This window comes from Limulus polyphemus, unplaced genomic scaffold, assembly GCF_000517525.1.
Source record: "Limulus polyphemus unplaced genomic scaffold, Limulus_polyphemus-2.1.2 Scaffold13, whole genome shotgun sequence".
Taxonomy (NCBI): domain Eukaryota; kingdom Metazoa; phylum Arthropoda; class Merostomata; order Xiphosura; family Limulidae; genus Limulus; species Limulus polyphemus.
This window is the reverse complement of record NW_013665623.1, coordinates 1,802,603-1,830,519: the sequence shown is the minus strand read 5'-3', so window position 1 is coordinate 1,830,519 and position 27,917 is coordinate 1,802,603. Positions and strand designations below refer to the sequence as shown.

Sequence of the window (27,917 nt, the reverse complement as noted above, 5' to 3'; positions counted from 1 at the left end):
TATATCATCACGGAAAATTTTAAGTTGACCCTTTCTTAAAATCGTTTAGTTTAGATGTAATTTAGTAAGATTTAAACAAATGAGCACTAATGTTATTCAACTACTGTAGGATTAAATTATGACGTAAAATATATAATTTATTTGTAAAAATGCCATCAAATGGAACCGAAAGTTACACCAAAATACATATTAGAGGGAAAATATAAATAGTTGTTGTAATACCATGAAATGGTCTTAACGTATAGTTTATGTATATTATATTAAATGTTCCTTAGTTTATTTCGCCCTGCCCTTAACAAGAGCTGTGGCGAATTACTCAAGATTTTGTCTCTGTATGTTCTGTAACAAGGTAAAACGCTAATTTTGATGATTACATTCCCATGAACTTTATAATCTGCCCCAGTGGCACAGCGGAATGTCTGCGGACTTACAACGCAAGAAACCGGGTTTCGATACCGTGATGGGCAGAGCACAGATAGCCCATTATGTAGCTTTATGCTTAAACTACAAAGAAGGAAAGAAAGAAAGACCTTAGTAATCTTATATCTTCCCAGCTAAGTTAATACTTTCTATGTGAAAACCCTGACGAGTTCTTAATCACAGTTCGAAGATCAAGATCCAAAATTACTAAACTCAAAATGTGTTTCTCAAATGTTTGTTTAAAACTATTCCATGAATAAAAAGTTTCAAACTAATGGTCAAAATTTAAGTCACTGTAAAATTAAATCACAAATTAAACTGAAAATTCTCGAGTCCCATGGATTTTAACTGCATATTTAGTACTGTTGTATCATATTTTAGGAAAAACCGTGTTACGCTTTGTTTTTTCTGCAGGTTCCGTTAATTGCACAAGTCTTTTGATCCTGGTTATTAGAGTTATACAGGCAACAATTATTAAAGTGTGATATTAGTCAACAATAATAAAATGTCTGTCGCCCACTCAACCTATGTACTTATAAATTTCCACACATGTAGCAACTTATCTTTTTCGATGTAGGTAAACATTATGAGCATAAGACCACGTGACTTATCCATCACTTATAGATAAATCTCATGATGAATATATAGCTACTGGTTATGCTGCAATGTTAATATCAGCTGCGGTAAGGTCCAATTCTAGAAACTTTTCAAATTAGATTTACGTGTTCATTTGAAAATAACTATTAAACGTGGCTATCTTAAAGAAGATTTTAAAGAATGTTTTTTCCGCAAGAGCTAAGAGATATTCAAAACCTGCTCACAGTCGCAGAGTTGAGTAAGTCTTTTCATTGGTTATGTGCTTGTAAGATGCTCTAAAAATGGATCTGTTTTTTGGTAGTTTTTACGTTTGAGATTTCTTCAATATCATAAATTAGAACTTTTTCAACTAATGCCGTCAACTTTTAGTGTTATTTATACTTTCACATTAACCTTCTTTTTCTAAAGTTAAGTTACAACTACTTATTGATCTGCAATTGCTTCTTTTTGTCATCCCAGAAGAGAAAGAGTCCAAGAAATGTAAAATAATTGCCCCTTCGTGAATTAGGCGCACAGGTGTTTTGGGTTGGGTAGTAATCCGTGTCTAAACGTCGTGAGCTCCTAAGATTAATGAAATTTTTTTCTTCCTGTGATCAGTATTTCAATTAAAAGACATTATAGGTTAACTTTCCTGAGCATATAAAATATCCAAAAATCATACATGACGTATCATGAATTTCAGAAATAAATGGTTCAAAGTGAATTATAATATCTTGCATCTCCCAGAATTTCCTTGAAGTCTGTATAACATGGTTTTATAAGCATCTTTTTTGAATTATTAATAAGAATCACTAGTGAAAGTAAAAAAAAAAGTGTATATAATAGGGCAACCATACTATATTTGCTATATTCAGTGCTGACAAGGCCTTTCACCTAACACCAGGTTGGTTAGGATAAGACAGACGCAGTAGAATTTCAGACATTATTTACATTGACAAAGCGCTTGACAACAGCTGTTAGTGTGCGAACTGAATTAAGTTGGTGAAGTGTAATTTATCATGAATTTTATTTATATTGCAACACATATGATTAGAGCAAGGGTTTATTATACACAATATATCATTAATTTATTTTAACGTCATGTGTGGTTATAAGTTATTATTTTCTTGAATTAAGATGCTCATAATTGATAAGAAATGGCAAACCAGCAAACTAGTTTTCTTGATAACGAAGAGGATCGCTCACAATCAGCGCTTCGAATTAGAAAAAAATGTCATCTTTTAGAAATAGCTCCTCTGGTCAGTTAAGACCTAATGTTATAATGGATCAGGCGTGGCATTGTGGTTAAGGTGTCGAGCTGTGGACACTTTCAGTCGTGGGCACGCTGTAAAAGTTATTATTCGGTTTAAATATTAGAAAAAAATGTGTCAGACTGACAGCTCTTGTGCAAAGTTTTAATAAAAATGAGATGATTACACCAACGTTCCGACATTCACAATAAGTTGCTTACATAAATCTACACTAGCTCTGATGATGACAACTGTGTTACCGAAATTAGTCGATTGTAATTAATAATAAATGTTTTACTATTTTTTACTATTAATATAGCAGCCAATGTGAAAATAAATTATAAAAAATGTACGTAATATGCATGTAGCATTATATTTTGTTCTTTGCGCAAGTCTTTGAATGCTTACATTCGTAATTATGACAAACTGTATCGATGTAATCAAAATCATATTGTGTGCCAGATAGTCTGTGCGTGCTAGCTCACATGGAAATCCAATATTACTATTAGTTAATTGTACAGTGGTACTTTTACGCTTATACGAATGCAAACGACGCCTATAGCATTAACTTTAAAGACAATTTCTTCAGTAACATAAAGAAACACACAAGGAAATCTATTATGTTCATTATTTACCTTTCCGTGATTTATATATAACGCAGTACCATTACATTTCGATACAAATTCCAACAGGCGTCTAAAAATTTACAATTAGGCCTAAAGAAAATAATTACAGGTTTCAGATTATATAGAAATGCGATTTACACACATGTACACACAAGAAACGTAAAAAAAAAAAAGCACGACGAGAGTTGATTTTTTACACTTCTTGATACCATAACATAAAAAAAATCGTCATTTAATAAATATTATACATTTCCAACTATCTCAATAGACAATTAGGCCTTAAGCTGAAATACGCTTCGTACGCGAAGAAAAGGCTTACCTGGTAGGTTTTGTTCTGGAATTTCGCGCAAAACTACACGAGGGCTATCTGCGCTAGCCGTCCCTAATTTAGCAGTGTAAGACTGGAGGGAAGGCAGATAGTCATCACCACCCACCGTCACATTATAACGCCCCCACGGCTGAAATGGCGAGCATGTTTAGTGGGATGCGGGTTCGAACCCACGACCCTCAGATTGTGAGTCGAGCGCCTTATCCACCTGGTCATGCCGGGCCTACCTGGTAGGGGAATAAATACTTTAGGGGAGAGTAAAAAAAGAGTTATAACCATTATGGAAGGAAAGAAAAATAAGCGAAATAGCGACAAACGAAGACAAGTGATATTTACACTTCTTGATATCATAATTATAAAAATTCACTATTTTATAATATTTCTTTATCAAGAGTTCGATCAAGAAAAAGTCTCAAGACCTCACTTAAAGATTATCCAGAATGACAAGGTGCTTGTACAAACAATGTTGGGTACAGATATATATATTTCGTTTATAGTCATTCCATGCATTTAGACTTATTTAATTTAAATCTAAATACAACAACTCTATGTTTTGCTTAGTAGGTTTTTGTTTTATTTATGTGCAACTACGTATTATAACAGTAGCATTATTGAAAGGATTTATCTATTTAAAACATACACTCTTCTCATACATACAGTATTCCACTAAATAATGCTACATATGTGAAAAAAGTCTTTGGGGTTTGGCTCATAAGGCAGAGCACAAACTTCGTATGAGGAAAGTCAAGGATTAAATCCCGTCTCTATCCATTTTTATTCAATTTATTTTTACTAAACAGTGTTTCAATAGTCAACTAATTTTAGTACATGTACATCATACACGAAGCACGAGTTTATTCCTTAGTTATCTGTTGAAAATAATAAAGTATGAACGCTTTATATTAATATTGTTGTAAATAACATTGTTAATGTTGTAATTTATTTATTAGCAAGAGAGAGAGAGAGAGTTGCATGTTGTAATGACGATGTTAAATTAGGCCTAAGAAATTCTAACGATTTGATATTAGGTCTTCTAGTACATTCAAGGATAGGTGATAAATACAGGGTCAGTGAAACATTGAGAAGATAGTTGAGGGATAGTTAAAGAAGATACAGAGTTGTTTCCTGTTGGTACAGTGAATCAGTCAGAGTGGTTATATTATTTTAGCGAATATTTGTACAAGTCAGAGCCGTATATACAGAAAGTTTGGCCAACTCGGGTTCCGACCTAGTTGGCTGTGATTGGCTGAAATTGAACATGTGATTCGTACCAGCCGTGTTGTTACCCTTTACGCATACGTAGCTATTTCTAGGCTATGAAATGGGCCGCGCCTACGACTATTACGCGGTGGTTGGAGTTAGATGTCACTCAGAATGTCATGTTGTGTAGCATGGAGATGCTCGAACTGTCTCGGATGGGGGTTGCTATGCATCGATTTCTAAGGGATGTCGAACAACGTAAACTATGAGAGAATAAAGTATCAGATGGCAAAATATCCATGGCACATTGATAATAACACCATTAGATTACGCAGCTTGGAGTTCTAAAGCAGTGATGTAGCTATGGAGAGCAATTTCCCCATAGCAGAAAATCTTATAAAATCTAGAGAAAGAAATCTAAAATTCTCCACTTTTTCCCCAGAAGATTCAATTGTTAATTTTCTCCACCCCCAATTTTGTTCACTAAACATCCACCTGCCTCTTTATTACCAAAATCAGGGTCTCTATAACGGATTACTTCTACAATCTTATCCCCTTCACCCCTCCCATTTCAAGCGCTGTACGTGCCTACGTTTGGAAATGTCCTGTTTTGTGAAAGTCCACCCAAACCAAACCCTAGCGACACGTACACAACTGAGTTATTGACATAACTTTAATCTAGATATACATTTGTTGGGGGAGGGATGCGTGCTTATGGAGTATTTAATGCGACTTTACTGACAAGAGTGCAAATGTTCATGCAAAACTACACTTTTGCCAAATCAGTATGTACCCTGCATCTGACCATTTCTTTCCTGCCCCTGTTGTTACGCCACTGCACCCGAAAAAGTTGTTCCACTCTGCTGAAAAAAGAGAGTTTTTCCATATATGATACTTTTTGTGTATGTGTCGTTTTCAATATTTTCCTTCTGTGTTATCATAAGGCAGTATCGTTTCGTCTATAGCTGTCATCAAGTGCTGAATGTGTGCGTAGAGTAGAGTAATAACATGGCGCCTGTAAATGAATCGACCAGATTCTCTGTATATACGGCCCTGGTACAAGTAATTTGGAATAGTGCTGTTAGCATGGCTGTAAACTTAAGTCTACAAGTTGCAAAGCGTAAAAGCCATACACTTTCTTCATTGTTATTTGTTTATATATAATATTACTCAATGTGAACTTGATATTAACACTGGGAAGATTTTCATATGTGTTTAACTACAATAAATATGGCCTTTTCTTTCAATCTCATCCTTTTTTGTTTTGTTTAAAATGTCTTAATGGTAGTATTAGATACAACCTCACTATGTTTTTATCAGATAATGCTTGATGCGAATATTACAAATTACCGCATTTTAATGAAACAATGCTATAAACAATTGAAAGCATTTCATTAATCGACATTATTGAAATTAGCATAACTCATGGAATACGTATTTTATTTAAAAACATTGTATGATTTTTTAGTGAATTTGAAATATATATGTATATTATATTACACTGTATTGTTTTATTTGCTGGGAGTCTCATCGAAGAAACGAAATTAACATTACAAATAAAATAGAAAAAAATAGCAATCCAGGCTTGTGTTATTTGTACGTTCAAAGATACGACTGATGGAAATTAGTCGAAAAGTTGATCTTATAATCCAGTTGTCTAATGTTTAAATATCTTTAAAAAATTAATTATACAATAACATCTTATCATTTTAACCGCCCCCTCCCAGTGGCCCAGCGGTATGTCTGCGGACTTACAACGCTAGAATCCGGGTTTCGATACCCGTGGTGGGCAGAGCACAGATAGCCCTTTGTGCTTAACTACAAACAAACAATCATTTTAACCCAGTCTCTACTGTCACACGGTCTGCAATAAGTACGTATCACGTGGAGATAAACAGGGCGTAGCCCAGTACATAGCGTGCTCGCATTGTGAAACCGAGGCTTCACGTTTCGCGGCCTGTTGCCACAAATAGTCGTAATATATTTTGGGGTCGTGGGTGGGCTACAAGAGTAAAGGTTAAATCCAACTATTTGATCACATTATTACGAATAGTCCAATAGTTGGCGGTGGGTGATATTGTTTTCCCTTCGTCTAGACGCATATAGTTCTTTAAGTAACGTTGTCTGTACATTCTGAAACAAGCAAATAAACATGTAGAGATAACTATATAAGGTAAGTAGGAAAACAAACAAACCAATTATATGGGCGTATTAATCCAAGAATTGTTTTACAGCAGATACCTTTACACAGTTTATTCTAGAATTCTGTACACATACATAGTAAAATCTCGTATATATATTTTTTTACACTTAGATATATATATCTAAACATATGTTTGCATATTGAGATTGGGTATTAATATCTGAGGAAATATAATATTTCATCTGAATATTACTTGGGTAAATCTCATAGAAACTGATCAATTGTAACTTGTCGAAATAGGAATTGTAATACTGATCAGGATATTTGGTTTAACATTGTAATACTTTTTACTCACGCTCCTTCTTTTTAATATAAAAAGTAATGATTACTATAAAGATGGATTATAACTAAGACGAATCTTGAAATATTCCTCTATGCATCACGTAGAGCAATCGTGTTTTTGTGTATTTCGGAAATGTTTGTTCAATCTCATGTAGGATGTATAGAATTAAATTCCCATGAAAACATTAATTGGATCCTTATATTTCTCCTTGACACTATAAATGGCTCAGGTCAGAATACTAAGTTAAAGGCTTTTTTAAAATACATTATATGGTATAATGTAAGGTAAAATATTAAATAAAAAACAACAAAATAAATTAGCAAGTGGGAAAATATATATATTGGGGGTAACGGGACGCAAAACAACGACTCTCGGATCCACACTGGGGCACGCTAGCCACTGGACCATGCCTGACCTATTAATTGTGTCATCAGCCTTTAAAGCTAACTATCCATTTATGAGCACTTGCTTGAATATGTGGAGTTCGAATTATTCTCAGTCTCTGTATTCACTTCTTCGAAAGCTGTATAACAATATTTTAACAACTACTTTTTTTCGTATATGTTTATATATTAATACATAAGAACACTTCTCTTCCACATTGTTTTTTTCTTTTTTATTTATCTGAGGGTTTTATTTGTTTATAATTAATTAAGCATAAAACTAAACAATGAGTTATATTCAGTGCTCTGCCCACCACGAGTATCGAAACCCAGTTTTTAGCGTTGTAAGTTCGCAGATATATCGCTGTGCCACTGGGGAGGGGACTTATCTGAGGGTAGGAGGGTTTACTTTGAAAATGATTTAGGTTTCCGGGTCTGTTTAAGTAGTTTTGCGTTCTATGTGCTTTGCTAATGTTTTGAATATAGATTTTCACAAAGTGTAATACGTTCACTTGTGATGTGTATATTATAATGTGTTCACTTGTGATATGTATAGTATAATGTGTTCACTTGTGTGATGTGTATGGTATAATGTGTTCATTTGTGTGATGTGTGTATAATATAATGTGTTCACTTGTGTGATGTGTATGGTACAATTTGTTCATTTTTGTGGTGTGTATGGTATGTATTCACTTGGGTGATGTGGGTGGTATAAACTGTTCATTTGTGTGGTGTGTATTGTATGTGTTCACTTGTGTGGTGTGTGTATTATAATGTATGTGGTATAATTTGCTCATTTGGGCGATGTGTGTGGTATAATGTGCTCATTTGGGCGATGTGTTTGTTATAATATATGTGGTATAATGACTCTTTATCTGCTCTTTGTAAAGAAAGTTTAAAGTATTTCCTACAATATATATTTTCTGGATGTTTAACAAAAATCGCCACCTGTCATTAACACAAGCAGATATGGGAACGAATTAGTTTAAGTAATTCTAAATAAATATAAAAAAATAATTAAAACAATGGCTGGATATTAACAATCACTATGTTTAGAACGTGTTTTTAACCAATGTAGTTTCACTTGCATACAACGTTGGTTTGTAAGGCAAGCATTCATTCCTCTGGTAATAATTATTTTTTTTTGTTTTATTTTTCATAGAGGTGTATTTGTTTTAATAATCTCGATAGTAACGTTTTCTCTATACTTTCTTTCAACATTCTCAGTCATTTTAACAAATTTAAGGCTAAAGTAAAACAAAATGGGAAATTTATACGTCGGCTCAGAAAAAATAGAAGCAATCAGTAAATTATTTTTACATATCATATGATATAGTTATCATTAGAGGGCAAACAATTTAAAAAATAAGGGTCTTATTTATTTGTACTGCCGTGAATGGCTTCATAATTCTTTACACAGGTAAGGTATTCAGAAATTAGTATGGCAAGTAACATATTTAATCATTATTTTACAATACTTTTTTATTAAGTTATTGGTAATAATATTATATGAAATTATAATCTTAGCCCTAGTTCATCGAATTATATTATTTAGAAAATAAGTGACTTAACTCTGAATATATTGAGTTATTTATATACCGTTCACAACCGGTGAAATCCTCATATTACATCACATTAAAAATTTTTATTTTTTTCCTCTTACAATACTCGCGCTAAGTAAGTGACAAAAACAGATTTGGTTAAACAAATCGCTGAGCCTGTAAAATATACGTGGTAAACCCAATCAGTAGTTAGTTGGAATTAATTGCTATGTTCACAAATGTTGCTCATATGTTATTATGGACCATGTTACCAACAAAGCTATGGATCCACAAGCACTTTGGAGTATAATTAGTTTAGAATTTTTATTTTTTTAAATCCGATTGAATCTATGTAGACTCAATTGGTGATTATAGGTTCAAAGAAAATCTTAATTTTGAATATTAAAAAAATCACAATGATATATCAAACCATTTCTCACGGACACTAAAGCAACATGGGACTTTAAACCGATGTTGTAACGGTTATAATAAGACGTAGAAAGACAACACGGGTGTGTTTCGAGACTGTGTAACTAAGGACTGATAGCTCTCATGTGACAATCTTATGTTAAATACATATTTGCATACTAAACATACTTAATTCATATTAACTGGAAGGCGCTTAATAAAAAAACTATAATTCTGAAAATTGAAATATTCCATCTGATCAACTTTATTGCAAAAATTCACAAGCGTATCAAATAAACCATATAACAAGATAGCTTAAACTAATACAAATACATATAAATTATTTCTAGTTTTATTACTAAACAAAACTTGTGCTTATAACTCAGAAAATAACATCGTAAATATATAAACGTTCAATATAATTAAATGATAAAATTGAAGATAAATATTAATTATGATTACAACAGCTTAAATAAATAGAATAGCTGAGCGATGTAACACATAAAGCAACTTGAAGTAGTTAAAAAAATGCTGAGCTTTGTAACCTATAAAAAAATTAACTTAACAAGATAACTGAGTTTTTTAACATATACAACAGCTTACAATCTATAGAAAAACTGAGTTTTGTGAGCTATACAACAGCTTAAACTTATAGGACAACTGAGTTTTGTAGCCTGTATAGCAACTTGACCTAATAGGACAACTGAGTTTTGTAACCTGTACAATAACTTGAGCTAATGGGACAATTAAGTTTTGTAGCCTATAGAGCAGTGCTGGAATATAACATTCCGAGGTCTTAAGTTATGTCAAGTTTAAGGGTTCCATACGATGAAAAATATATTTATTATTCTCCCAGAAGGTAGATTGTAAAAATGAGCATGAAATTTTTATATTTGCATATACAAGATTATTAAAAAATTTCAATTTAAAAAGGGAGAATAGAGATCTTCAAAAATTACAGAAACAAGATAAGTAGCTTAAAGTGAAAATGCAGTCACCAACAAGTAAACAAACAAGCTTCAGGTTTGAGACATAGTGTTTACATTATTTCCTCGAGCTACAAATCCATATTTTGACTCCATGTCTAAAAACTGTAATATTTATGAGAGTCAAAATGGATATTTATAGCTTAAGGAAATAATAAATTTTATAAATTTGCAGGCCTGTGTTATGAATTGATTATATTAATATAACTTTTTCCTTCTTCCACTGTGACGACCCTAAATTCTGGTGAGATGTCGCTGCTGCATACTTTATCTAGAACTAAATATTTTCTAAATATACAGCTACAAAATTTCTACCTCACTTTCGCCTAAAATAGTATTCATTTTCGCCATCTCTTGCTTGCATGATTCTTGTCACTCCTTATAGTCAGCTTCAAGGATTGCTACTCTATCTGTAGTATGTAGAAAATTCCCAATCACGCATTTTTAGCTATAATTCGACACATACCATCAGCCATCACCGTGATTGTCAATCCGATGCTCGAAACTGAGCTTGGTGCTACCTTTTAAACAACGGCTTAAATATTTATGTTGTGGGAGACAGCCTAGACGTTTGTGTAATCTGGTCGAAATCGACCATGCAATGATAAAAGAAGTTGCAATCCTGTTGGCAGCGTTGTGTCCGAAAGGGCATAAACCTATACACAAACAAAAGATACACGACATCAATACAGTTGCAACAATAAGTTAATAACTGCTATGGTACATGTATCATATCTGCCATATAAACATTAAATTACATTCACGGCTTGCACACAAATATACACGCATGCATGTAGTAGATTATGAGGCTCCATATAACCAAAAACTAAATCAAAACGATTGATTGTCAACGGTTATACAGTCGCTGTTATTTTCTAAGTAGTTAAATAAACGTAAATACTACCCTTCACAATGCGCTATGATGCGTTTAGTGATATTGCCAGAGTTTTATTACAATACTCATAACCACATTTGCTGTAGATTGTCGGAACAGTATCAAATAATGGTAAAGAACAAATGGGTGATCCCAATTATGAACCACTACCATGGTTCATGAGACAAAGATGAGTAAGTAAAGATTAAATAATAATCAAACGAAAACACGTCTTGAAATATTCCTGTTTGCATTATAAAGTGTTTTTAAATTAATATATTTTCTTGCCTAATTTCTTAATTAGTAGATAAAATAAACTTTTTATACAGCAATATAAAGTCAGAAAAATAGTGACAGCTACACAGATCAACTTACTTAATAGAAACGGAACAACCTGCAGTATATCTGTTTGCAGATCACATTAATTTTAACATTAATATTCATATCATTTTCTTTCGTTATTTTTGGAGAGAAAAGTCAAAAATGATGTCCTCTAATGATAAGCTACGGATTTGGCACTTTTGATTCATATGATGCTCAGGGCAGATAGCTTATCTAGCACCACTGTTGTCCTCAGTTTATTCTTGATCCGTTTCAGTTGCGAAAATGACCTTTCTCCTGAGCAGTTTGTTACCACTAGACTCAAAAATATATGCACTATTGTTTCTACATTAGGGAATGCCAGTTGAATCTTTGATGATGACATGATAAAGTCCTTAATATAGGCATGTAAGAGCTTCATTTCCTTAGTGAACATCAACATCTTCAGGACAGTCTTTCATCAAGTGCCTTACACTTTGATTTAGATATTTTTCTGGGGCATCTAAGTTAACTGAAAATGAAAAATGTTTGCAAAATTTTCGTATGTGATTGTCCTTCTCTTGAAATTGGTTTCAAGTGCTTCCATTATACGGATAAAGGCTTTCACCCGAAATTTGTCTCTTGGAAAAAACGTTTCACCAACATTAGATGCATTACCATAATTGACTTCGTTTTGTCACATTCGTTTTCGTTTATTTACACATTTGTAGTCTACATCAAGCAGGTTTTTTTTTTTGCTTTACGTCTCACGGGTTTTTTTTAAAAAGTGGAGGAGTGATGTGTAAAGCTGTGATCATCGTTTCCAACGTGTGAACGTTGCATCGTCTCTTCTGGCGCGTAATGCGCGTGATCCATTTTTGGACAGAATTGTCACCGGTGATGAAAAATTGATTCTCTATGGGAATATTTAATGCCAAAAACAATGGATCAGTCATAGACAAAACCACTTCTGACCCCAAAACATGGACTCCATCCGCAGAAAGTGATGCTTTGCATTTGGTGGGACATCAAAGGAGTAATTGATTTCGAACTCTTCAATCACAGGGAACTGCCAATGCAGATATTTATAGTCAGCAACTGGAAGGTTTAAATCAAGCCCTTCATCAGAAACGCCCTTCACTCGTCAATCAGAAAGATGTTCTTCTTCTCCACGACAATGCAGGTCCACATGTGACACGTTTGACGCAACACAAGATTATGGAGTTTGGTTGGGAAGTTCTCCCCCACCCATCTTATTCTCCAGATATGGCACCATTAGATTACCATCTTTTTCGTTCACTACAACACCATCTTAATGGGAAAACGTATGCAAATGTGGAAGGTGTTAAAGACATCGACATTTTTTTTGCTTCAAAGCCAAGTGATTTTTTTTAATCAGGGCATTAACAACCTGACTGTAAGATGGAAAAGCATCATCGAAAAGAATGAAGATTATTTCATTTAATAAATGTTTTGTCTTGATACATAAGTTGTCCGGGCTTTTTCATCTAAAAAAAGCAACATTAATTTCTTGACGACCTAATACCGAGGAATATTTGTGCAACCTATAAGGCCTTGCTAATTTTATGGAACTAACTCATCAGACGATTCCAAAATTCTAAAATGAACAAAAACTCTAATTCCTTTATTTCCTCATGCAAAATACCAGCTTCTCTTCTAGTATCACCCTTTTCACTGTAATGAGTATGAAGATGATTAAGCGCCTCAATAATTTAACCCTAACTATCTGCTATAGCTAAAGTAACCCTTGCCCATGCTTACCATTTTGTGTCAGAAAGATGTTTTGCTATGGTGTAATAAATCAGGACCCAAATATGACTTGATCTTTAGTTAAGACACCCCAGATTCCAACATCATTGGACTCTGTGTAGCTATTTTGTCAACTGTGATTTCAGACTCTGTAACATTCTTTTATTACTGAGTTGTGTGACCTATGTAGCAGCTTAAACTAATTGGAAAATTGAGTTTTGTGATTTATACAGAAGCTTATATTTATAGTAAAATTGAGTTTTTTAACCTATATAGTAGCTTAACGTAATAGAAAACTGTACTTTGTAATTTAAACAATGATTTATGACTGACGAAGGTATTTAAACTAACAGAATAACTGAGTTTTTAACCTTTGCAGTTACTTATATCGAAGAGTGCGGTAGCACTCTCTATGTAAGGATGGCATGAACGCCCGTATTAAGGCAATACAAAAGTCATCTGGAATTTCTTCTCTACTGATCATCAGATGCTAGATATGAAGAACTACCTGGCATAGTCGCTTTATCTCCGGTGTATATGCCACTTTTCAGCTATCCAGGGCGTCCCCAAATCGAAAACCGGCAAATAGCCAGAACCGAGATTTCTTATTTTCGTCCATCATCATTGTTCTTCAACAGGCCTAGCGCCTACCTAGTTCTATCAGTAAATATAATTTTATCATCATTTGATAGAGCAAAACAGTCTTCACGGTTTTTGACTACCTATCTTATTAATTTTCTATCAAAATTAAAAAAGAAAAATCGCGATTTTAGTCTAAACGATGTTATTAGCCCTTGAAGTTAACTTTCGTACAGAAATCTGGTGTTCCTTTAAAAAAGTTAAGTACAGGGTGAAACAGGAATTATCAGCCAATAATAGATGAGCATTAGATGACTGTAACATGTAGATTACTCAATGCTTTGTACACTATACAATCGGTGTCATTAGGGAGCACTTCTATGTTATATACGAAGTGAAAGAGTGAAAAAAAAAATATCAATACGTATACAGGTCATAAGAAGCTAGATATGAAGAACTACCTGGCATATTTGCTCTATCTCCAGTATATATGCCACTTTTCAGATATCCAGAGCGTCCCAAAATCGAAAACCGGCGAATAGCCAAAAACCGAGATTTCTTATTTTCGTTCATCATCATCATCTTTCTTCAACAGTTCTAGCAGTAACTATAATTTTATTATAATTTGATAGGGTAAAACAGTCTTCACGATTTTTGACTACCAATTTATTATTATTCTATGCAACATTTATAAAGCTTTAGAATACACTCTAGAATCTAGTAACCCACATACACCATCTTATAAAAATAGTAAACAAACAAGTATAAGGAAGAAACTTATCGCTAAATATAAAAGATACGTAGAGGTGGCTACTGACCTTCTAGGAAAAATAACCAAACAAGATAAGGATGGAAGTGGACATATCACTTGATAGGCTAATGATCACATAGCAGACTAAGCTGTCTTGACTTTACATAGAGAATAAAATCCCTACATTACTGGCTTCTTTACTGGTAAAACAAATAGAACTAGAATTTTCAATCGTAAAATGCTTCTCTATTATAAAACAGTCATAAAAGTAGCATTATAATGTTAACTAAAGAAAAGTATAATGATGAAATCTGAGATTCTATTCAAACTCCAAACTTTCAAGTTCAGTAGCCAGCTCTACATAACTTTTTATATAGCGATAATGTTTTCCTTACACTTATTGTAATAGGACTGCTGAGCTTTTCATCTGTGCAAGCAACTTACTCTAACGAGATGATTGAACTTCTCAACATATTCACTGATTTAAGCTATCAGGAAAACTGAGTTTTGTCACAGCAACACACAAATGGACGGGAATAATTGTTAAGAAACAATCAATTTGAATGATTACAAGATGATATATTTAATAAAGTTAAGTAACCCAAAACACACTGTGTTGGTTTTTAGTTATGATACAGGTTTAATATAAAAAGGACTCGTGGTTGAATTCAAATGTGTGATACAATTTTCACTTTACTGGGCTAAACAAAGATTTTGTTTGAATCTGTAAATAGCGTTAAAACAAAGAAGTCAATATTATATCGCTGATTTAAAATAAGAGTTCTCACTGAACTTTTATAAAAGACTGTAAAATACATTCTAATATATGCGACAGTTTATTTTAAATATCTTGGCCACAAGGCGTGCTTCATGTTTAAAACAGGTTACATTCCTATAATCTGTAAATGAAAACTAGTTAGATCTGAAAATATATAATTTTTATTTGTTAATGGATTTCTGAAAGACAGTGAAACTGAAACTGGGATTTATAACCCGAATAGTGGCTAATGCGTACCTAGATTCAATAACCAAGTTAAAAACCCTACGAGTTAGATGTAGTTGTCCCAAATTGTGAACCACTAATCAGAAGGAAGGCAATCAACTCGCAGTTCCGGTAAGCATATGGGGTTTGTCCGTCTTTTTTAACCGAATAACCAGGCTCGTTATCACTTTTATAATGCGTCCATATCTGAAAGTGTGAAGCGTCATCGGCAACATAATGTCTCGAATTTCAAACACTTTGATCCGCAGCCCAACACGGTACTACTAAATCGCGCCCCGAAAGACAATAAAACTTAGACTTTTAACTAAAATAAAGGCTGATTTTATATATGTAGTAATGGCTTTTACAAATTTCTATAGTTTGAAAGGACAAAAATGTTAATGAGAACACGAGAAGGCGTCACAGGTTAAAATGTTGTATCTAAATAAAAGTATTGCTCAAAAATACCGCAAATCAATGTTTCAACCACACAATTTTTCTAAACATTAAAATGAAATATGCACTGCAGTTACTGGCTTCAAAAGCAAAACATTAAAACAAGGGCTTCGTTATACAAATCAACGAGTACAATATTTGCATACAACTTCTCACTTACTGAATAAATAGATAACGTAATTGCAAAGTTTCAATAGTCAAAAGCATTAATGCTATTATCAGTTTGACATATCACGACAAAGGCTTAAATCTATGAAGTTTTTTAGCACGATAAGGCATTGTTTACCTTTAATGTTTTTGTCCAAAACGACAAAAATACACCATTCAACAAAGCTCATTTAAAAACTAGTTGAAATGAGCAAATATGAGTAGTATCAGGTTTAATCACATAATCAGATGGGAATAAATATGTGTATGGATGATTTGATTTAAATCATGATCCAAATAGAGCTAAATACGTCTGCGGTGTTGGGATTGTCCTGATTTAACTTATATTTCAGGTGTATCTAATTATATGTCTCTATGTTGGGATTTTTCTGATGTAACTTAAGTTATACATGGAGTGCATGAGTGTCAGAATTGTATTGGTGTAAATTGTGTTGCACATGGAGCTAATATTGGTATGGGTATTGGGTTTGTTCTGGTATAAGTTATGTCCTATATGGAGCTAATTATGTGTAGTGTTTTTAGGATTGTTATTGGGTAACGTACATTCCAAACAGAACTCTGGATGTATGAGCGTAGAAATTGCTAATGTGAAACTTATGTTTTAGATTAAACTAATTATGTGTAAGGTTATAAATATTATTCTGGAGTAACTTATGTTCTAGATGAAGTTAATAAGGTGTATGGAAGTTGATTTTTCTGAGGTAACTTGTGCTGTAGACGGAGCTAATTATGTGTAAAGTCGTTAGGATTTTGTTTGGTGTAACCTATGATCTAGATCGAGTTGAGATTGTGCTAGCGTAACGAAAGTTGTATATTGAGCTAAGTATGTGTGTAGATATTGGAATTGGTCTGGTATTGGGGTTATCTTGATGTAAATTATTTTCATACAACAACATTCATCGACTGTTCTTTTTTTAAAAAACAACAACAACTAATGTTCCCAGCTTCCTAACTCTTTGCAAAATTGGTTGAAGTTGAGCACTACTTACTTTTCGAGGTTGTTAATAAATACTTTTTAAGCAAAATGATAAAGTTGGGTACGAACACAATGTATACCTTTTTTAAGAATGTATTTGAAGTAACTACTGTAACAAAATTATATCAGTCTTTCTTAAACGGTACACGAGCTAAGCTTTTATTTTGAAGAAAACACGTATCTGTGATTTATACAAAATAAAATTGAAAGGTAGAACAAAAATATGCTTTGTATCAGTCTTTTTCATATTCCAAGAAGTAATCGAGCTGAAACTTTTTGTTTTCGTCTGAAAGAAGAAAAATTATTCTGAGGACAAAGAAATCATTCAAAATAACTTTTTTCAAAACGTCGATTGAGTCGTGATGGTAGAAGCGACTCTCTTGTGTTCTATATTTATGTATCTAAATAAAAAAATGCGGTTTGTATAGTTTTGGTATCAAAACACTATCATTTAAAACAATACACTTATCTTTTTCGTTTATAATAATACTTTGAATGTGTTCTAATAACATTGTTCAACATTTCCCGCCGCTTAGTTAAGAGCAATAATAGATGTGAGAAAAGGATCGATATTCGAGTCGCTGGGCAACGAGATGTCGTAAATAAATGTTTTTTAACCTTGAGGCAAAATATTTACTTGTTTCCATGACGATTTTCATTGACATATTATTTTTCCGGCGGAAGTTATGGAACTATTAAGCATCACTGTCTTCCCGTCAATTCATTATTTCGTTGCTGTTCACTTTTGAGCAAACATTACTGGTGGGTGTGCTGACGCGCGTGCATCGGCAGTTATTAAATCGTGAAAAGCTTATCTTACTTTAAACCGTGGCTCCAGAATTTTCTATTAAATTAAGCAGGTAAGCGTTAGCTTTAGCAGGTAAGCACTAAATTAAGCGGATAAGCAAAAATTAAGCACCATTTTTCATTTCATTTTGTACTCATGTAAAATCAGCAGTTTTTCCAAGTCTACGAAATAAAGCTGAGCATTAATTATTCTTGAGGTTTTCTTTGCCTTATAAACTTTAACAACGTATATTTCAAGGCAGTGATACCACTGGTCAAACTTTAAAAGTCACGATTGTTTATTACATTAAGACAGACAAGTTCATGACAACCAGATAAGTTTTCCTAATATTATTTGCATTTTTAGGTACTGTTTACTCATTTGTTTATTTTGTTTTACGTACAAAGCTGCACAATGAACTATGTGAGTATTACCCACCGCAGGTATAGGGCCCCAAAGTTTAGCGTTATAATTTCACGTATTAAAATTATATAGGATTTATTGTAAATATAACTTGATATAAAAAAGGTTATTGTTTAGGTGTGATAAAATTATTTAGTTGAGAAGAGAACACATATTATTTTCATCAGCCTATAAACCTGAAGATTGTCATAATTTGAAATGGTAAAAAATGTTTTATTCTATAAAGTAATAAAAATGTTTATCCAAAACAGGTATATTACCCTCAGTTACAAAAGGTCTTGGTGTGTGTGTGTGTGTGTCAGTGCCTAAGTAAACGAAATAAATTGGTTCAAATTAAATACAGTATACACTTGCATAACTAAAAACAAAAAGTTACGTGTGAAGTGAGATATGAAAGTGGAAAAATAATAATTTCCATTAATACAAAATATACGTCATCCCCTCAGTCTCAAAAATCAAAACTCTGGCAGATATGTTTAAAGGAACTGAAACAGGTATTCCTGAGAAAACAGTTACAAAAAACAAACGAACGCAGCTTCAGTTGTCTTGGCATTTAAAACTTATATTGATCACAAGTACAAAATCAGTGGTTATTAATTAAATATTATATTAAGTTATGTTTCATAAAGAGATATTATAAGGTAAAGTTGTATATATATATATATATGTGTGTGTGTGTGTGTTTATGAAACATGATAAACAGGAGCATAAATATTCTATTATTGATTTAAAATTGATAAATGGATATCACCAATGTTTATGAGCTTGATATTAAAATATTTTATATCAGAATAGGGTAACCTTGATAATTTATCTACTGAATTTTAGCTGTCAGTAATCAGAACTAAAATTCATTTAATATATTCAAATCATGAATTGCATTTTGTGATCTCAAAAAGAGAGAAATAATTTTGGGAATACCATACATAAGTAAAAATATTTAGCCGTTAAATGGGAGTGAGAAATGTTTTGTGAAGGCTGTTTATTTTACGATTCCGCAATTAATCATTTTTTTATCATTTATTGTTCTGTATCTCCATAAACATAAATTTTTCGCTGTACTGTCGAAACTGTCTCGCTACTCGACTCTACAGTTAAATTAGTAACGTCTGTCGTACAGCAGTCTATCTCAGATGATAGGCTTATCTAAGGTTACACTTTCGGAACCATTTAATTGGTTTTCATTGATCATAAGACGTTTTTAGGGAAAGTTGTGAAAATATCTGCTTATACAATGTTATAGTGATATTACATTATTCAACGAACGTAAAATCTACGACAGTAATTGAAGCTAGCACTAGTGTCTGCATGTTCCATAAGTAAGACATACTCTATTCTTTCTCTAATGTTATTTTCATTAACAGTATTGGTTAGAATGTTTAATATACCTAGTTTTATTATATCTTATTACTGTAATTATTTTGCATTGTTAACTAGATGTATAGGTTATCCTAACTATCCTAAGCTGGCCGAACCGCATGAGATATGTGGGGGCTTAAAATGATGAAGCAATGCATTCTAATCTTTATAAGTAAAAACACGACAACAATCTCTTTGTACACATCACCAGGTTGTTCTTTATTTTTGGTTTAGGTAGGTAGCTTGCTCTGATAGAAGGTTAATATTAAACACACATAGCATATCTTTAGCCGTTAAATGATAACCATTTAGAGCAGATGTTTGCAAACTGTAACCTGTAAGCCACTGGTGGTTTGAAAGCTCCCTTCAAGTGGTCCAAGGAAAAGTTTAATAGTTACGGAAAGGAGGAGTTATAAATATCTGAAAAAATTGACTCTTGAGACCTTAAAAATTCATCTATATAAATAGGAAGAATATGTATAAATTAACTGGAAGAATCCAAAACACTACGTTATATGGGTTTTGAGTTAGAAGTATGAAAAGGTATTCATTATTGAGAGTTTTCGTGTATTGCAAAATAATGACCTGTATGCTGACTTCTCTACGAAATTGAAAAAAGCGCTTGCTAGAGTTTTCTTATGACGAAACGTTAAGGTTAGAGTTTAAAAGAAATATATTATCCGAGTATTAGATTCAGAAAACTGGAGGGTACCCATAATTTTACACACACACACACATAACTCATCTCGTTTGGTGCCATTTGCTACTACGTACCTATGCGAGATGAGCTTCTCATCACTTGCTAGCCTGAAGTCCGAATACAGAAACAGGATGAATCTGACCCGAGGCTACTACTGATAAACATTAGACCAAATATTATAAATATTTACTAATAAAAACGGGTGTATCCATCACATTAAAACGTAGATAGGTAAGTCATTGGTTAATATTATGGTGATTTTTATGCGTTTATTCTGTTTTGTTAAATTATGCTATTATTGTGGTGTCCGCCGAGCCACCCTCCCCTCAAAATACAGGAGATTCGCGAACACAAATGTTTGGCAACCATTGCTTTAGAGATATTTTACAAAATAAATGTATATGTAAGTGAAGTTAGATGTTTTGCATCCCAGCTAATAACAAACACCCAAGGAACACTTGTAACTTAAACATACTAGTATTTCACTGGGTTTAAGAAAAGTTCAAAGTATACCACAATTTTCTTTGTTTTTGGAAATTCTAGGAATTTGTTCACAAACTTCACAAATGACTAAAAATATAAGCCTTAATATTCTATTAATTTAGAAAGATAAGAAAGTTTAAATTTTTATTTTGAGAAAAAAAAATGTTTTGAAAGGTATTAACATAGTAAATGAATATATTTGTAGTTCACAAACTTATAGCCAGGCTACAGTTACATTATATTTTAATTGGAATAGTAAAAAATGGTGTTAAAAGACTCGAGAGAAAATTTTATTAAATAGAACGATATACAAATGATCATCACATTTTAAAATTGATAAACAGCGTTCTTCTAGACTACTTATCTGCTATGTTGTAGAAAAAAAATTCTAAACTAAATGAGATTCCATAATGACTGATTTCTTTTGCTCAAAAAAGTGATTTCGATCTTTGACCTGAAAGTTTAGGTGATGCTATAGTTATATCAAGCTGCTTAATTGATTAACTAAAGGATACAAATGTCTGTAACTTTTGTCGACAGCTTGAGAATATCATGATATCACATTCTGTTGTCTGACAAACATAATAAGGCTATCATTCTATCACGTTCTGTTGTCTGACAAACATAATAAGACTATCACTATATCACATTCTGTTGTCTGACAAACATAATAAGACTATCACTATATCACATTCTGTTGTCTGACAAACATAATAAAACTGTCATTATATCACATACCGTTGTCTCACAAATATAATAAAACCGTCATTATATCACATATCGTTGTCTAACAACCATAATGATACTGCCATTATAACATATATAGTTTTCTGACAACCATCATATTATTTTGCTTGAGTGAACATTATATATGTAATAAAGTATTATTATTAATTGGCTGAATTTAGTTTCTGTCTATTGTGTGACGTCGTATATTTTTAAGTGATGAATTAAGGATTGCTTTGAATGCTATCGTATCAACTTTTTTTTTCTTTTTAATATCTTGATAAAGATATACCTTGTATTTTCTGCAATGCTATTCTCAGTCGTTTTTTAGTTACGTCACGAAAAGAACGAAGAACATTATAACTACCAAATTACCTTACTTTCTATGAGTCTCGATTCATGGGTGAAAAGAGCGTAAAAAATGAACAAACTGCAATAAACACTTTATTAGCCTCATGGCTACCACTAGCATGGGTAAAACTAGTTTACTTGATAACTTTCGTCAGATGACACGTACAAGTACAAAATGTCAATGATATAAAAGTATAGGCTGAAAAGCTATTGTTAATAATTTTAACCTTTTGTTCTGACATTCAAGGCTTAATCTTACGCGATAATTTCATTCATGACACTTGAACTATACGTTAAATGACTTAAGCAAGTGTCGACAAGAACAAACAGTTTAGAATGTTACTACTGCTCATCATTCCAACTGAAATATAACATTCGACTTTGGCTAAGGATAAGCTTTTCAGGACAAATTAAAATCAGTACTGGTTCAATTAATATCGACGCTCAGTCAATTTTCAATTTTGAACACACAATGCACGTGTTTTGTTGAACTTCTTGCGATAGTTTTTTTTTTTGGGGGGGGGGGTTCAGTTGTTATGAGAATCCCATTAATGATTTGGTGAACCTCTCATTTATTATGCGTCATTTTGAGTAGACTAAATAGGATATTAGTACAATCAACCATTCAATAAATGACACAGTATGAAACTCTTATTGGACGGAATCTTGATCCTTAGCAAAAGTATAAAGAGGTTGAGAACGTTATATTAAGGCGATTTAAGAGCCTCATTACGTTGTTACGTTTTATACTCTTACGTCCGGTCATGCTACATCTGACATCCGTGCATTTTGATAATGCTACTGCAACGTAGTTTATATTGCAAAAGGTTCTGTCGTAAGGTTGTTATGGTTAAAGCATAACTCCTCCTTCATGATGCTTTCCGTAACCTATCTAGTTTAATAGTACGACGATTTCCCAGAGCCTGTTTCAATAGTTCGATCAGACAGAAATCCATAGGCAATTTGACCAGTATGTCTTTTTATAGAATAACACTAATATCCGTTTCATTCTCCAGCTGCTTGACGTATGCGACGGTTTAACACATATGTCATGGAAATAGCTTGTGTAGACGTCACTTATGTCCTTTTCCAGAAAGTGATCTTTCTTGATTATATTTCGCACTGTTTTGTAACTGACTAATAGGTTCACGGATTCTCACCTGTAACAAGACGTTGGACTTTATTTACAAAGATTGGGATACGACTTGTTACAGATCTGTTTCTGGATGGTCCTGGTGCCCCAAGTTGGTCCCTATCCCTTTTTTTTCCAATGAAAATTCTAAATACCCCATCTTAACTCAGCTTTTTAATTTGGGTGTATGAATGTTTTGCGTTTGTAAAGGTTGTTACATATCTTTCTCAAAAGTGAACACAGTACCTACGAAACCACAAAAAATGTCAAAATGCAGTTGTGATATATGCCATTCCACCGTGACTTTATACTAGCTGTGCTTGTCACGAGATGTGCTGATTTAAAAATTCAAATTGGTGCAATATAATGTACTCCACTCTGTTGATACGTTAGTTAAAATAGTAGGTAATTAGCAATTATAAGAGAGGAGAGGTAAATTTTATCAAGAGTATCTTTGTATTATTTTATAGCATTATTTGAAATAAATCATGTATATAGAAGGAGGTTTGATTTTTCAGTTAGTTAATGAACACCGTTGATTAATCAATAAATAATGTATGTTGGAACACACTTTTGTTCAATAAAATGTATTTTTAAACTTTAAAAACATCGGCACTTTAAGTTCTAGTTAGTCTATTTCATGAATCCTTATCCAAGGTGTGTTACAGTTGTTACGTGTAATATAACAAACTCGATAGTTTGTTTTCTTGTTCTAGATTGGTTTATTTGTTTGAATTTCTCGCAAAGCTACATAAGGGCTATCTGCGCTAGCCGTACCTAATTTTGCAGCGAAAGACTAGAGGGAAAGCAGCTATTCATCACTACCCACCGCCAACTCTTGTTCTACTCATTTTACAAACGAATAGTGGGATTAACATTATAACGCTCCCACGGCTGAAAGGGTCGGGGATTCGAACCGGTGACCCTCAGATTGTGAGTTAAACGCCCCTAACCACCTGGCCATGCCGGGCCGTTATAGATTGGAAACACAGGATAGTTTTTAATAATAAAGGTAGTTGTAGTAATTCTTAATTTTGAAATGTGGCCTATTAAATGCACATCGTGTATCATAAATAGTCACCAGGGGACGTTTTCATCAAAACTAATAGATAGTTTTTGTAATTTAATTTCCAACCAAATAGTAGAATCACCAATATTTAGATTTTTAAGTTTATGGGCTTTAATGATTCAGTAACTTCAGATTAATAAATACTTATCTTTATATCATGATGAAAAATGTAAGAACTTAGAAATCCTGCAGTTATAGAATGTGGCTCTAACAGTTTAAATAAACATATTTATAAATTATTCTACTGAAAGACTCGTAAAATTACATAAAATATTGTATCCGTCTCCATTTTGATGATCATTTATAATCTAATCTTGTTCACATGAAAACCTATATTTATTTCTTTGTTTGTTTGTTGTTAAAGCACAAAGCTACACAATGGGCTATCTGTGCTTTGCCCACCACGAGTATCGGATCCCAGTTTTTAGCGGTATAAGCTCTTAAAATTACCGCTGAGCCACGAGAGGGGGGTATAAATTATAGCGATAGGAGTAGAAACTAAATAGTCCAAGCTAGAATCCATTTGCTTGAAAATGATGTTTTGACCTTAGAATTGACCGTTTCTCTTGACTTTGACCTGATTTGAAATTTTAGAATACGTCTAAGCAATTGTTTTAGAACACACGGTAATGTGCAAATCTAGCTTGCTATATCATTCTTGAAATTTAACATGCGATGCTAAAGCTCCCTCGTGTAGAATTTAAGGTTCAAAACCTAAAATGTTACTAAGAAGCTGCTAAGCTCACAGTTACATAAACATAACTTGTCTAGAGAAACACAATCGATTCTCCATCAAAAAAATAAGTGTTGGTGATTTAGATGTGTTTGTATTACATACATATTTATTACGTGTAAATCAAAAATGACTACATGCAATATGGAAGCTATTCGTCGTTTATTCACAGCAAACAGTTAAAAAGTTTTCTAAGTAAACAAAACAGTCAGTTTATCATAAGTGGACTATTCAGCCTGTAATTAGTAAGAAGATTGCATTGATCATACCATGTCGTATTTGTTAAGTCCCGTATGTAATTACAACTACTACATTTATATTCACTGCTTTGAGCAGGAATAATAAGTAAATAGAGGGTTTGTTGTTGTTGTTTTTGCGAAAAGCTATTCGAGGGCTACTTGCGCCAGTCGTCCCTAATTTTTAAGTGATCACTAGAGGGAAGGCAGTTAGTAAATACCATCTATTGCCAATTCTTGAGATACTGTAATCGAATAATGACATTTGACCCTTATAACCCACTCACGACGCCAAAGTGCAGAGTACAATTTTTTTTTATAGTGGCGGGGTGCAAACCATGGAACTTCAGATCCACAGTCGAGCAGGCTAATCACTGAGCCACCCTCTGCCTGCTAATAGAGGGGAAAATTCCTCAGTAAAATTCATCGCTTATTTAAAATGTAATGGATCATGTATCCTGACGCAATCAAAAAGCTAGAGTCCGCTGTAAAAATTACTTCACGCAAAAAAGAAAATTTTAAAAGTAACAGTGAAGTAGGATAAGTTTATCAATCTCTATGTGGTCCATAAGCTTCAATTCATTAGCATAAAATGTAAATTCTACCTAAATGTGAACTAATTTGACATATAATGAGTATACGTTTACTTGTTTTGAATTTCGCGCAAAGCTACACGAGGGCTATATGCGCTAGCCGTCCCTAATTTAGCAGTGTAAGACTAGAGGGAAGGCAGCTAGTCATCACCACCCACCGCCAACATTGGGCTACTCTTTTACCAACGAATAGTGGGATTGGCCGTCACATTATAACGCCCACACGGCTGAAAGCGCGAGCATGTTTGGTGTGACAGGGATTCGAACCCGCAACCCTCAACCACCTGGCCATGCCAGGCCAACGAGTATACAAGGGTTATATTTACTACATATAAACACGTACACGAAGAATATCGTTTCTAAGATACATAAAATATTTAAAACAACAAAACTGGAAGAAGTTTCTGTTTTGAAGAGAATATAACCTGGATAATATAACCTTAGAATTTAGCGTTTTAAGTCTGTGTGAAATGTTTTAAAGAACAAATATTATTGTTTAAAGGAAATATGATGAAAATGTTTTCTGACCCTTTTCGTTTCTTTTCAGTATAGAGAGAATGTTTGTTTTTGCTCACTTTTAAAACATCATTGTCAGAAAGCTGCATTTTTCGCACATTAAAACAAAAGGTATTATCGAAGTTTGGCTTATGCTTATTACGTATTTTAATGATTTATGTTTTCAAATAGGATTCATATCTTCTGAACACCCTTCAGTAAAAGTATATGTGTACGTTTGCCAGTTTCCCAGTTAGCCCCTGAAGAAGAAAGCGGTCATAGGGTTTTTATTCATTTCTATGTGTACGTACTAATTAATGTTTTACGAACCTATACTTTAAGAGAAAAACGTATCACTATACAGCCCCCCCCAAAATACTACTTTATTTTATAAGATTTAATTTCATCTGCAATAATAAGAATTCTTTCATTATTTTTTGCCTAAAATTTTTCAAATATATATTAACATAATGCAATATTTGTATAGAAGGTTAACTGCATTTGAACGATTTGTATATACTAATGAAATACGAACAGTAGTGGCACCATCGACACGTCTAGTACTTATATATGTAATTGATAGTGAATAACCAACCCCACGGGTATACTTACCTCTGAGGAGTGTAAATATTCATGCAACGATAGCGTTAAAAGATGTAGAGTCAAATGACACAACATTTCATAGAACAGTGATTTCAGTGTTCCATAAGGAAACGACAAGTCGCACCACAGAGCATTTAAGATGGCAACGGCTCTGAATTATAGCCCTAACCCAATTTACAGCAGTGAAGGTTATGGTTACGAAAAGAAACACTTCGATCTAATAAAATCCTTTGCGGCAAAGGTGGGAATATCATAATTAATAAAGACTTGAAGATGACAAGACTCAAAAGCTTCCGTTGATACTTTGAAATCAATAGCTAACATCATATAAAGTTTGCCTAAGAAACTAGGATCACAACAGTCTTATTCTAACTGAAGTTTCAAAAGACTTTGGCGCTTTTAGTTTGCTTAAATTCAATGATTGAAACTGACATTCACATACAGTTGAAGGTTTGTAAGGGTATGAAGTGACGTAATCACGCTTCTCAGAAGTTTGTTACAATGGATGTTGTGGTTACATAATTGGAGCCATTGAAATGAATACTGAAGAAAGGAAGTAGTCCCAATTGCAGAACACAACCTAGAACATCGTTCCTATAAAGTGAAATTAACTCTAGTAGGATTTAGAAAGTTTATTTTTCATGAAGAATATTTTTAAAACAGATTTACACTATTTTGTTTTATTAATCCATTTATGATATTCAAACGCACATTGGATCAAGAGAGAAAAGTTACTTTCAGAAAAGTTGGGGTTATTTTCTGAACCTTGCATTATTGATAAACACGTAAAGTCCATTGACAGGCAAATAATTCAGAATTGGAGAAAAACTGAGCGATAACTGCTGGTGTTATGACATGATGTGTTGTGGATCAACAGTGCAACAGCATCACTGATGTAAGTCAAGATCAACTTCAACGTCTTGTACTTCTAAGTTTTTTATTAATATGCATCATATACCAAAAAAAATGACAATTGTAATGGTAAAACATTTTAAACAAAAAATTACCGAATTCGCTTTTGTTTTTCCTAAACATATCTTATTTCAAATATGATTTGAATTTTTTTGTTATTTTTTTTTCATTTAAAGAGGAACAATCCATAATTGACTCTTTACTTTTAAATATGACTCTTTTACTTTTAAATATGACTCTTTTACTTTTAAATAT

General features: G+C 33.0%; 1 protein-coding gene across 3 annotated transcripts in view; it reads left to right on the top strand.

The window, feature by feature from the left end:
* Window positions 1-17,887: 17,887 nt before the first annotated feature.
* The window catches only part of LOC106456969 (GRAM domain-containing protein 1C-like), a 75,198-nt gene continuing 65,168 nt past the window's right edge, over window positions 17,888-27,917 (top strand). For 2 of the 3 annotated variants that reach the window (XM_022382929.1, XM_022382915.1), the window contains exon 1: window positions 27,629-27,645. In XM_022382929.1, the coding sequence (XP_022238637.1) occupies window positions 27,644-27,645 (2 nt within the window). In that variant the 5' untranslated portion in view covers window positions 27,629-27,643. Of the gene's footprint in view, window positions 17,921-27,628; window positions 27,646-27,917 lie in introns of those variants that run through there. The other variant, XM_022382940.1, reaches the window with a different exon arrangement.